Source organism: Impatiens glandulifera, chromosome 8, assembly GCF_907164915.1.
Source record: "Impatiens glandulifera chromosome 8, dImpGla2.1, whole genome shotgun sequence".
Taxonomy (NCBI): Eukaryota; Viridiplantae; Streptophyta; class Magnoliopsida; order Ericales; family Balsaminaceae; genus Impatiens; species Impatiens glandulifera.
Window position 1 is genome coordinate 722,908 of NC_061869.1, and position 13,565 is coordinate 736,472.

General features: G+C 29.8%; 3 protein-coding genes across 3 annotated transcripts; 2 read left to right on the top strand and 1 right to left on the bottom strand.

Annotated features, from left to right (window-relative positions):
* Positions 1-4,766: 4,766 nt before the first annotated feature.
* Positions 4,767-8,458, bottom strand: LOC124911454 (mechanosensitive ion channel protein 10-like). The gene is made up of 5 exons (XM_047451939.1): positions 7,068-8,458; positions 6,038-6,161; positions 5,632-5,925; positions 5,355-5,557; positions 4,767-5,110 (listed from the first exon to the last, which is right to left on the bottom strand). The coding sequence occupies exons 1-5, from the start codon at positions 8,342-8,344 to the stop codon at positions 4,846-4,848; spliced, it is 2,163 nt and encodes a 720-aa protein (XP_047307895.1). The 5' UTR covers positions 8,345-8,458; the 3' UTR covers positions 4,767-4,845.
* A 1,828-nt stretch (positions 8,459-10,286) lies between these two features.
* On the top strand, positions 10,287-10,826 carry LOC124911587 (RING-H2 finger protein ATL16-like). The gene has a single exon (XM_047452089.1). The coding sequence runs from the start codon at positions 10,287-10,289 to the stop codon at positions 10,824-10,826; it is 540 nt and encodes a 179-aa protein (XP_047308045.1).
* Positions 10,827-11,283: 457 nt separating this feature from the next.
* On the top strand, positions 11,284-13,190 carry LOC124911455. The gene has a single exon (XM_047451940.1). It carries the CDS (start codon positions 11,311-11,313, stop codon positions 13,084-13,086), a length of 1,776 nt encoding a protein of 591 aa, XP_047307896.1. The 5' UTR covers positions 11,284-11,310; the 3' UTR covers positions 13,087-13,190.
* The last annotated feature ends 375 nt before the right edge of the window (positions 13,191-13,565 follow it).

Here is a 13,565-nt window from a genome sequence, read left to right on the forward strand (position 1 = left end):
TCAATTTGTTGCTCCCCCCTTCAATTCCAGACCTAGTAATTATTATAAAATAAAAGTAAAAATGGGAGTTTATCCATCCGACAATCCTCTGTTTCTTGTTATTAATCATGGACAATTAACTATACATGGTTGTTCTGCTCTAGACTTCTAGCCGTTCAAGTTTTTCAGTTACTCTGCAGAAGTAAGGGCAGTCTAGATAAGCTTTAATTTCATTTTGTTATGGAATCAATGATCATATTTCTCCATTTTCAATTCCAATTAATCAAGAACATAATTTTGTAAATTGGGTTGGCCAACATTATATTCCAAAGTTTTTTATATTGATGTTTTAATTAAAAATATTCTGAATTTTTATATACTATCCTTTTAGATAAAATAAAAGAAGGTACAATTATGTTTATGTGGAGAATTGGACAGAAAAATAGAGCAGAGGATGAATGCAAAGATGCTCTGATAATACTGTTGAGAGAGGAAAGCAGCTTTGGACAATCACTTTCATATTGATGAATTTGAAATCAATTTTTTTATTCAATAATAAATTGTTGCTAAATGACTTTTAATTAGAATGAAAATGAGTTTAACATAATTAATGTTATAACACAAATTTATTGAATCACAATTTTTATTTAATATAATGAAACTCTAAAACATGACAAGGGGCAAGGGTTGTTTTATGGGACAGATGTTTATCCTTTCCAAATTCCAATCCTAGGCATATTATTTTTATTATAACTTTTTAATAATAATATAAGCATCTACTTTGTGTTATATGAATCTTCCTCATTCTTCTTATGCAATAATCATAATAATATATATATTTTTTAATTTTAAAAAATATAATAATAATAATAATAATAAAAACTTGAATCCATCTGTCATCTCCTTTTTAGAGAGTTAATTGTTTGGTAGGACCCTCTTAGGATCAGACAGAACCCCACCCACCCCCACACATTCATGGCTGACAGCTGATATCTATTTTGTTTCTTCTCTATTTATTTTTTATTACTTTTTATTTTCTAAAATAAATTCTACAAGAAAAACAAAGACTAATATTATAGTGAAACTTGTGAAAAATATAGTTAGTAATAACTTTCAAACATTAATTATAATTTTAACTTTATAATAGCATTTGAATCAAGATAATGTCATTATTTGGACTCAAATACTTAGTTTGTTTCACAATATCATAATTTGTAATTAGTCAATTTGTTTTTATACATCTTTAACATTGATTTATTACCATCTTCAATTTTTGTTGTTGTTGTTGTAAGGAAAAAAAGATCCACAATTATGAGAAGATGATTAATTGATTTTGCAATTGCTTTACCAAAAGTTAACAAGGAATGATTATTCATATAATTTAATCTTTACACTTTTCTTGTACTTAGTTTGATTCATGAGAAATATAGTGTTTTAGCTGCATAGATTTGACTAAAATGATAATATTAAAAATGTTTTTTTTTTCTTTTATATAATCTATTATAATCATCCGAATAATATTTATTTAATTATGAAATAGATAATCAATAATTACAAAATAATTTAATTTCTAACTAACTACACACACATATTTTAGGTTACTAAATCGGCACATCTGCCAATTGCTACCAAACAAGCACGCTCAACAAAAACAAAATATAATAAAATCAAAATCACCCATAATTTTTTTTTGATAGATTGTCGACTTGTGTGTCAATTTTTTTTTTTTTAATTGGCTCACCAAATTTGTTAAATATTTAATTTTAAAAGATAAGTTATTTTTTCCATTCTTTAATTAATTTACAATGTTTGTTCATTCACATGTGTCAATTTATAGGGGTGAAAAGTTATATTTACAGGGAAAGTTTGATTTAGCTTATACTTCAACTTAGTGTTTAAACATAAAATGTGTTTAATTATAATTTTTTTTTAATTAACTTATTATGCAAAATTAATGTAACAAATTATTACATAAACATTGAAGGCAAATCAAACGCACCCATAATAATTTAAAACATATAAAAAACACCAACCAAAGTAAATTTTAAAACAAAACATAATAATTAGAAAGTTAGTTTAATTGTCTTCAATAAAATAGATAATTTGATTTGTTATGCAAAAGTTTACCACTTGAATTACAAATATTTTTTTTTTAATAATACTTGTAACCAATATAAATATAAAGCATCATTATAATTTAGTAATTATTTTCATTAATCTTTCTTTAAATTACAAAGATTTTTTTTCTCAAATAAAAAGAATTAAATATGATGGAGTATATTATGATTCTAAGATGGTACCATGGAAGAAACATTTGGCGGCCATCATTAATCTAATATAATAAATAATGATGTAGATAAGAATTAATTATAATATTATTATTAGTGGTGCGAATGAGACGTGTGAGCCGTACATATATACACTTTCAAAGGGTGGATGATCTTATCTACTTAATAACTTTATTAATTAGTTAGGTTAATGTAAGCTTAATTATTAAACCAAATAATAATATCATTAAACATGCATAATTTTATTATTTTTTTCTATAGAAAAAACAGATAGATCCTTATATAAAACAAAACAAAACAAAACCAAACATGGCTTTGATGAAACATCACATGTGCTCCTGTGTGGGAATCTTACTTTTTCTCTGTGAGAGAGAATTGGGACTTGGGATCCCATTAACTCGAATTACTAAATTAATTAATCTCCAGCCCATGCTTAATTATTATGACCTAATTAACTATGATCGAAGATGATGATGATATTATTATTTAACCCAAAAAAAAGAAGTAAATGCAGATCTAGCTAGCTAGGAAACCTCCTCCTTCTAGCATGTCCAATTCCATAAATAAATTAATTAATTAATCATTGTCTCCCATGAATTAGTTAAGTACATGATTTTGTTTTTGTTTTAAATTAATTAATTTAGTTTAATTCAAGTCAAATAGTGTTGGCTAAAAGATAAAAGTTTGATTATTATACTTAACAATAAAACTAAATAGCTTCATTTATGCCATGATATGTTTTGAAATACATTATTACAAAATATTTAACAAAGATAAAAAGGAACTTGAAATCACAAACTTCAAATATGTATAAAATCAGTTCTTAGGAATGATCACAATCAAATTAAACTTCAGCTAACTCAAAAATGTAGTTGAATTAATTTAAGTAAAAAAACATTTTATCTTGTAATAACCTCGTCGAAGATCAATCACTGCATTCTTAGTCGGGTCATCAAAAACCATAATCGATATCCTGTTTTTAGTAGAGCTACAATGCTCAATACTTTGCTCACTGTTTGTAACACATATCAAATGTTAATAACTAATGATTCCTTAATTAGAGCAGCATAAATCCAATTATCAATTAGGATAATAAAAGAAGTTAGTCATTAGAAGGCCCATGAGTTGGTGTTCTGTTTTACAACCATTTCTATTTTACTCTTTTAGAAGAAGGTGTTTATCAATGACCTAACACATGTGATCATTTTCTAAAAGGTATTTTTACTGAAAAAATACTTATTTTCTCAAAATTGACATCAATACAGAAATATTGTTGGATAAGATAACGTGTCTCTCAAACTGTTCGTCATTTTAATGTACACGGATACTTATTTTCTTAAAAAAAAAAAAAGAAAGAAAAAAAAATAACTTGCCTCACTATTATAAACTAAAACAAATTTTTTTTAAGCATATTAAAAAATTATGTTTTTTTACATATGATTTCCATGTTTTAACTTAGAAAGGTTTGCAGGATTACAATATTACCATGAAAAATATAAATATTTTTTTATAGCAGACATTCTTTTCTTGCTTGGACTTGAATGAAAAAAAAAATCATGCCAATTTTATATGACATTATACTCATATTTGTCTATTATGAGTAAATTTTAGTATGATTGTTAATAATTTAATTAAAATTTGGTTAAATTACAATTTAGGCAATCACAAAATTAGTTGGATCAACCACAAAGTTGTAAGGGCCGGTCTTAAGAATTACTGGCCCATTAAAAAAATATTTATGACACACAATGTTTAAATAAAATAATACTAATTATAATTGTAACAAAATTAATTAAAGTATATACATAAATTAATATATAATTATAATATCTACTGTATAAAATTTTATAAAATATAATTTAGAGAAAATGTATTAATTGATTTATAATATATATTAATTAATTAATTGATAATAAAGCTTCAATAACTTATTAAATATTGTTGGTTTTTTTTTTAATATCAATATTGTGTTGTTTTGTTTAAATTATTTTTATAATTTTTAATATAAATTGACCATTAAATAATAATAATAATATTTTTTGGAAAATTTGGAACCTAAATTGCCTTTTACCCACTTGATGCTGAATGTCGTAGAAAAAAAAATTATTAAGATAATTGTGGGTTCTAAATTCCTTTTAATAATTGAATGATATTATTACATTTTGTTTGTTAATTTATTTGGAAATGGTTAGATTCCATGGTTGGTTGAAATTACAATTATAATTTTTTTTTTGTTCAATCTCAATTAAATAATTAATTAATTCACTGATTAAAATGATGAATTTTATTCTATTTAACTCGAGTTATATAAAGCTTGTTTAATTTTGAAAATGATCCATATATATTAAAAGGATAAAAATTGTTTAAACACGTCGACAAAGCATGACATAATTTTTTTTAACTAACAGTTATCGAGCTCGTAGGTACTCTTAAAGAACGATTAACTCCCTAAATAATTACACCGACTTTTCAATCATATAAAGCCCGTTTAGTAATGTATTTTAAGAAATAAGAAATGTATTATTAATCTATAGAATAGGAAACATCGTGATGTCTGGAATCTTTGATGATTTAGGTTTCAATGAGAAATGATAGTTGAATTAGGGGAAGAATATTGAAGGTAAACTTGTTGAGGAAGAAGATTATACTTGATATTAAGTTCTTCAAATGCTTTCTTTATCTCAAACATCAATTCGGATCTTCGGTTGCTCTTCTCCGCGAAATTTTGGAAGTTAATGGTGTGTGTAACATAAAGAGCCATCTTCATCTTGTTTATGTTCTCAATATCCTTTACTTGAACGTTGTGTTCAGGACGCCAATATTTCGGTTTGCTCTCCAAATACCTCAAAATAAGAACAAAATTCATCCAAGAAAATCATGAGTTACAATATTAGGTTAATACATTCAAAGAGATGTTATAGTTTATATTTAAAAAAATATATATATGTTAAAAATTGAACTGCTAAATCAATCTTGTCAAAATGATTCTTTTATTTTCATGCATACTTTTGCAACTTTTCAAAAAATGTTTTTAGTTGCTCTTTTAGTGCCATATATGTAATTAACATATAACAAACATTAGCTTACCATTTTATCTTTGCCTTAAGAGCCAAAATATTCTCAACCGAAGTTGAAACATCAATGCAAAACTCGACGCAGTCACCCATCTCGGGGCTTCTATAGAAATTGCTAATTGGTTTCGTAGCCAAAATCGAGTTTGGATAGAATATTTTCTCATTGTCATATCTCAAGAACACCGTTGTCAAAATATTCATCTCTTCTACCACCATCTGCACAAAACGATTACTATATTATTCTATAAAATTATCAACTAAGAAACAACAAATTAAATTATAGTACTGACCTGTACTCCATCAATAACGCAACGATCACCAATATCAAACGGATGCATCACGAAGACAAAAATGATCGCTTCGAAAACCATCTTACAAGTATTTCCAAATATAAACACAACAAGCAAGAGTTGAGAAGAGATGAAGACGAGCACATTCGTGGTTAATAAACCCATCAAAAGCAACCATACGATCATTATGACAACTAAAAGAAGAGCCGATACTATTTTATTCAGCTCCTCGATCGCTGTTTTTGTGTCTTTTAAAGAATGAGCCAGCGATTTCCGCTCGTTGTATACATTCACCTAAATGAAACATGAAAAAGGAAGTTATAGTTCAAATTTGACAAAAATGAAAGTGAAAAGACTGATTTAAATATCTTGTATAAGTTGAGGGGCAAATATATATGTTAGTTACCACCCAAGCCTTCCAGGATGATTTTGGAATCTTGCCATTTCCTATAGCTCCATCGAACAAATGAAGAACATTATCCACGTCATCTTTTTTCATGAACCGCAATAAATCCTCCTCTTCAATATGCCTAAATTCCATAATAATCCAATTATTGCCCATAAGAACAAAAAATTGAAAGAAAATCTTTCAATTATGAATAAATTATGGGTTATGCCTAAACCATATGTGAGAAACATGGATTAAGACGGACAATAGAGCTATATCGTTATTATTTTTTGGTTTGAAAGGAATCACATGACTCTCAACAATTTCAAACAATTTCAAACGAAAGTGGCAAATTATTTATCGTGTTATTATCTACATTATACGAGGTTTGATCCGATAAATCGACAGATTATGTCGGTGATATGATTATCCTGTTGGAAGATCTTGGTAGACATTAATTTTTATGTTTTTGTCGTTTTAATTGAACGAAAATCTATTTTAAAATACTTTTATTCGTTTTTAAAAAATATGAATAAATTAAGGATAACTTTAAATATTATAGAGGTAATAAGTTTTTATTTGAATAATTTAATCATTAATACAAATAAAATATTATTAGTTATTTATCTAAAAATGAAAAAATAAAAATAAAAAATTATATAATAAAAGAGGAATATAAACTTAGTAGACCTTAAAAATAAGGTCATGAATCTGGAGTGGTCTGATATATTATCCCAAGTCTCCACATTTAGGGACCCAAAAATATATATATATATATATATATATATATATATATATTTTTAAATGTCACATTTTGGGTTAATGTGACCTTTCAGGACCCAAAAGGTGACTTTTCAATAGATTTATGGACCCGAAATGTGAAATGTGACATTTGTGATTTTTCGGGACATTTCTAGAACCAAAATACAACATTTTTAATTTTTCCATTCCTGAACTTATTATTTTCTCTGTAACTTTGCTGAGTTTATCATATTTTTTAAACAAAATTAGTTAAAAATATTGATTAAAAATGACATAATAATCTTACTTGGAATGAGGCTTAGCTACGTTTTTGAATATCCGAATGGCAGCAGCTTTGGCTTGAACTTCACTTGTAATCTCCTTTTGTCCGGCTCCGGCGCCGGCGGCCTGACCATGATCATCGTCGTCGTCTCCGTCAATGCTCCGATCAAGGACACTTGACAGTGTAGTCAAACGGGACCCACTTATAACTTCAATCAAACCTCTCATTGTCCAAGCAGAGATCTTATCTTGCTTCATCTTATGAAGCTTTTCAACATCAATCACTTCTTCTTTCTCAATTTGATTCTTCTTCGTTTGTTTCCTAAAACTCAACCTAGAACTGTTACTGTTACTATTACTATTACTATTACTCCTTTTCGAATCACTCTTGCCAACTAATTCCAAATCCTCGTATTCAACCAGCGGAAACCCAGAAAGCGTTTGAAGAACATACTGATGAAAGATCGATTCTTGAATCCTATCGAAAAATCTACTGACATGAAACGATGAAGCTAATAACTTTAGCAAGAACGTCTTAACCATCCATAAACCTGCACCGATTAGACACGACACAAGAGCCCTAGTTATGTAATTCAGAATCCGGGTTGTGTTTTTGGGTCTCTTTACGCCGCGATTAATCAAAAGGGTCCAAGCGATAAGAATCAGAGACAACCATATAGAAACGCGAACACTCTTCTTCAATGCGAATACGAAATAAAGAACTTTTCTTTTAAGAAGGAAATTCCTTTCTAATAAGAAAACTATCAAGTTTATGAACCATTCAGTAAATAATCCTCCACAGAAAAACACCAAAACCAAAACACACCATTTCCATATCTCTAATGCCCATAACATACAGCTTTTCAGTTTGTGAATGGTTAAACTTGAAACAAGAATACCCATTATGCAGATGAACAATGTCCATTCGATTAAAACCGTTGCTTTCAGCTTCTTACGAGATCTTTCGCTTACTTTAATGTTGGCAGTCTTGTAAACATCTTCATCGTCATCTTCCTCTTCCTCTGGTTTGGATGAAATGGGGACATTCTTGATCAAATCACCTTTGTTGTCATTAATGGAATGTGTGTCGAATGTTGGCTCTAGCAATCTGGAGTTGGGCTTTGAATTTGAAGAGCGAGTGAGTGTGGATGTTGTTCTTCTACGGGTGAGATTTTCTTCTGGAGTTGTGGAAATGGAAATGGGTTGGATTTCTTCGATAAGGGCGCTGTTTGAAATGGAGAGAACGACTTCTGGATTCTTCACCTTGTGGGTGTCGGCAGCAGTTTGCTCCACCGTCCCCATTAGATCGCAGAGACAAGAGACAAAGACATAGGAGTAGGAGGAGATGGGATTCTTATTAATGTTAGGATTGTTGTTTTCTATCGATGATCTGTTGTCACAAACATAAAAGATTCGATGGACAAAGAATATTATTGAACTGTGTTGTTAGCAAAAAGAAAAGTATAATGATCTCAACGGTCAAAATGTGAAGACTGGATTTTTGAGATATGGACCCAAGAAGCCAAGAATATGACCGACAATAATATATGTTCCTTTTTAAACCAAAAGACAAAAAAAAAAGAACAGAAAAATGGTTGGTTTGCGATCCAAGTTATTCTTTAATATATTTTCGGATAAGGTATTAAAAAATATTGAGATATTTGAAAAATAATTATTAACAATATTTTAAATATTTTTTTTTATAAATTATTAATATATAATGATAAAATAAAAATAATAATTTAAAATAAATAATATTTTAGTATTTTGGTTAATGAATTGAGTGACGGGTGAATTCTATTAATATCTGGAATTAATTCTTAAAATTTTAAAATTTTATGACTTCACATAAGGTTAACGAGTCTGATTTTAAAGAAATTTTTAAACATGTAAATTCTTATTATTTTAAATTTACGATAATAAGATTTTACGATTTTATAAGAATTTCGATTTTATGTTTAAAAAACAAATTTATATTTAAAAATAAAAAAAACAAATTATTATTTATTTAAATAAATTAATTAATATAACTAATTTTGTAAGTATAATTTTGTTATAATGTTATTTACTTATTATTATTTTTTAATTAATTTTATATTTAAATATATAAATTTTTATAATTGGTTAGATATACTTAATTATATATAAATAATAATAGTGTATAATTATTATTTTTTTTCAAATTAAGCTTAAGTAAACTCTAAATTTTACGAGTTTACAACTTGTTAACCATTTTACGTAATCTTTCAATTTTCACCGCATTAAATGAGATAAAATATACATATTAAAAACATGATTTTTCAATTTGGGTTGTTCAAATAATTCAAACCAAACCAGGCCCAAGTTATAGTTTAATTGAGTTTGATACACCATTTCTATTATTTAATTTAATCTTGTTAAATAGTTTAATTATAAAGATAAAAAAATATGTAATTTAAAATTAAACACTCTACCTTGTTTTTTAAAAAAATATCCAAAAAAATACATATATTTTGTGTTTATTTGTAGGTCAACCTACTCTAACAATGTGTTATAATATATTTTAATGATTATTTATTATATTTTAAAGGTAATTTGAATATTAAACTAAACTATAAAGATATTTTATAATATTATTGCATATATAAAAGGAGGTCGTTTCCTATTATATAAACCCTAATCTCATCTATTCTCTCCCTTCCAACGTCAACTTTAGTCATCACAAATTTAGCTTATTTTTAAAATATTTTTTAAACACAGAAATTAAAGTGTAGTACTCAATTGTATTTATCTCTTATATTTAAATATTTATTCTCTTTGTAAAAGAATAAAAATACATTTTGCATATTAACTAGAAAATCAATTATAATATATATTTTTGTTCCTAGCATTATTTCCAGATAACATATTTATTTCAAATAATAATCTAATTAAAAATATATATATTTAAATAAATTAAAAATATATGTTTAAATAGGATATTATATCCCATATCATATAATATTCAAACTAACAAAATCTGTAACAAAATATCTATAGAATCATCCAAAAAAAAATGAATAATTTAATACCACAGAATCACACGTATCTAAAATAGTTGATTTAGTCGCTCTCAGCAGCAATAGAGAAAATCATTCTTCACAATTAATTCTCAAATCTCAAAGCAAATTTCCACACAATCCTTTTCCATGGCAGCTGTTTTCTTCATACTTAACAACACCCATTACTTATAATACACATAAACCCTTCTCTCTTTATCAAAACCATGGTATTAGTACTATCACCGTCGCAGTTGCCGCCGCCGCCGCCACCACCATCTCCGTCTCTGAGACCACTACTCTACTACGCCCTAGTGATGGTTGCAACCGCCGCCCTTATCCTCGCCCTGTACAACATCATCATACTAAGGCTGTGCTCCGAGCACCGCCGCCGCCATCATTCAAGACAGAGTGAAGCACAAAGGTCAATTAATGATGATGAGCCGACTACCGCCACCACAAACATTGAGCAAATCTGTAGTTTCAAGTTCAAGAAAGAGATGGGTATTCAAATTCACGAGGAGGAGGAGGAGCAAGGATACGAAGCACCCGAGTGTTCAATATGTTTGTCGGTGTTCGAGGAAGAAGATGAATTGAAGAGACTGCCCAGATGCATGCACTGTTTTCACTCTAACTGCATCGACAAATGGTTCCTTAATTCACACATTAACTGTCCTCTCTGTCGGGCTGAGGTTGTGGTGCAAAGTAAGGAGACTAATCAGCTGCCGGTCATGAATTCCCATGTTGTCATACTCTTACCAGTATGATGATCAAACAAATTTGTATACATCTTGAAAAGTCAATGTGATTTGGATATTCTTTTGATTTATCTTTCTTATGAATAATCTATTTTTTCCTTATGAATTAGTTTAGTGCTAGCTAGCTATAATGCTATATGAATCAATGTAATGTAATGTAATGGGGTCATACTTTTATAAAAGGGTTAGCTTTTTACTCATCTAAATGCCCCCACAAGAAATATATATATATATAAATGATACACAAATAAGAGACAAAATCATAACTTTCTTTAATTTGCTGAATCCTTCAGCACTATGAATAGAAGAAGAAACAGACAAATTTGATCTTCCCCACCCACTACTCAAAGCTTAAAGTAACATAAACCCATCTCCTTAAATCAAAATACCAAAATAATCATATTGAATGATTGTAATCTAGTAGATCTTTGTTGATTTCAAATTGGGTTATCCACCATTTTGATAGGATATTAATCAATCCACAATCCACCCAATGATAAGTGCCATTAGTGGGGATACCAACAAACGTAAATTGAGTTCAAAAAGAAAGGCACTAAAACAGAAAGTAATATGTCTGCATACCTTATGCCATATCATTTTGAGGTTGTGCAATGTGGACTTTGCTTTTTCTTCCACCACCAACCCAAAGGTCATAAACCTTAAACCCCCCACCATATTTAACCTTCATCATCTTCTTCACGAGGAAAGCAAAAAACTGCTTTCAATGGAGGGGAACACCTCCTCATCTGAATCAACTACAGTCCAATCGACGACGCCATGGATAATTGACACAGTTTTGCTGATTCTCTTGATCATACTTATCTTCTTGCTCTTTATGTGCTACCTTATGCCTTCTTTTCTCTACAACGCATCTGATTTTCTCCAACCCAGTTCAATAAAGAAGTGTGTGGATTACTTCGATGTCTTACTCATAATCATTGCAATTTCAAGTCATCTCTTATCCAGGTATGGATCTAGATCTAGTAGTGACAATGACACCACTAGTGACAGAGACAACGAGATAGTCACTTCACAAGCTGACACATATTCATCTGAAGAGAAGTTTTATGATGCTCAACAGAAATTTGGTGAAGGGGGATTGAAAAGGATCAGCAACTCTTACCCAGATTTGAGAAACGAATCACTTTGGGGAATTGAAGATTATGGATTCAAATTCTTTGATGACTTTGATGTTGACATGTACCGTCCGGTTCAAGTTGCTGATAATTGTAACTGCACAAGACGTAGAAGTAGAAGAAAGAAGAAGGTAGCAGATTCTAATGTGAAAGAAATTCAGGTCGTACATCCGCCTACTCCACCAAAATCACCTCCCCCTGAGGATTCAGTACCGGTCCAAACATCTCAGATTCAAGATCACAAGGAAATCCAAACCCTGCCCACTGAAATTTGGAACTTTTCAGAAGAGGGTATGTCGACAACAAAGAGTGGTATGAAGAAGAGCAGCTCAGCGAAAGATTTGGCTAATCTAATAGCTTCATCGTTTATTAACCAAAGAGAACGGAAAAGGAAGCAGAAGATGAGAAACCTTCAATCAAATCAAAACGAGTCTTCACTTTCCGCATCGAAGGTCCCACCGCCGCCGCCGCCACCGCCTCCACCGTCCATCTTCTACAACCTATTCAAAAGGGGAAGGAAAATTAAGAAAATGGTTAATTCTGCACCACCGCCGCCGCCGCCTCTGCCGCAGCGTTCCGTATTCAACAATCTGTTCAAGAACGGCAACGTGAGCAAACAGTTCCAATCAATAACCGGATCGGCTCTACCTCTGCCGCCGAGTTCTGTTATCAAGAGCAAACAGTTACAATTAGTATCTGCATCAGCTCAATATTCAATCTTCAACAATACCCTTCAATCTGGTACCGAATTCAAGCGATTCAACTCAGTCTCTTCTCCACCTTCGCCTAAGCCGCCACTGATATCGCAAAAGACGATGAACTATAACGACGAAGACCAATCGCCTGCAGTCCATATTCAGTTGCTGCTGCCGCCGCCGCCGCCTCTCTCTGAACTAGAATTGGCGGAGGAAATTGACCGGCCTTCTTTCGGCTCTCCCCCCGACGTGGAAGAAGACGTCAATAGTGTTTCGTCTGAATCTACTACGGCCGGAAGAGATGTATCTGGATGGATGATTTGTCCAACTCCAGATGTGAATATGAAGGCCGATACATTCATTGCAAGACTCCGAGGTGAATGGAAGACAGAGATCATGAATTCCTTGAGAGAGGGGGGAGAGAGTTCTGGGATTTAGACCCATCAATGAGACCGATCATCAAAAATCTTAACTTTTGCAGAGTTTGTTGTAGCCCAATAAATTTTTCCAAGAAAAATATATCAAAATTGCAACTTTTTGTTGATAACATCTGGAAATTAGCTCTATGATCACACACATTCTAATTAGACAGCTTTTGTGATCAAGAAAAAAACTAATTAATTTATGTTCTATCAAGTTTTATTTAGAGTTTCTTACAATGGTAATAGTGTTAAACTTAAGTAATCAAATATTTATGTTACAACCTAAATTGAAAGCCATAACTTTTATGATGTCAAGTCTAATTTTATTTTATTTTTAACAAAATTTATTTCATACAAAAAAAAAAAAAAAAATTAAAGAAAGAATAAAATATCAACCCCCAAAAAAAAATTCATAACAAAATAATTATTTTGTGAACAAATCTCACACCCTACTAAGCTGTAAGTTGTCATGAAAAAAAAAATGATAGCGGAAAA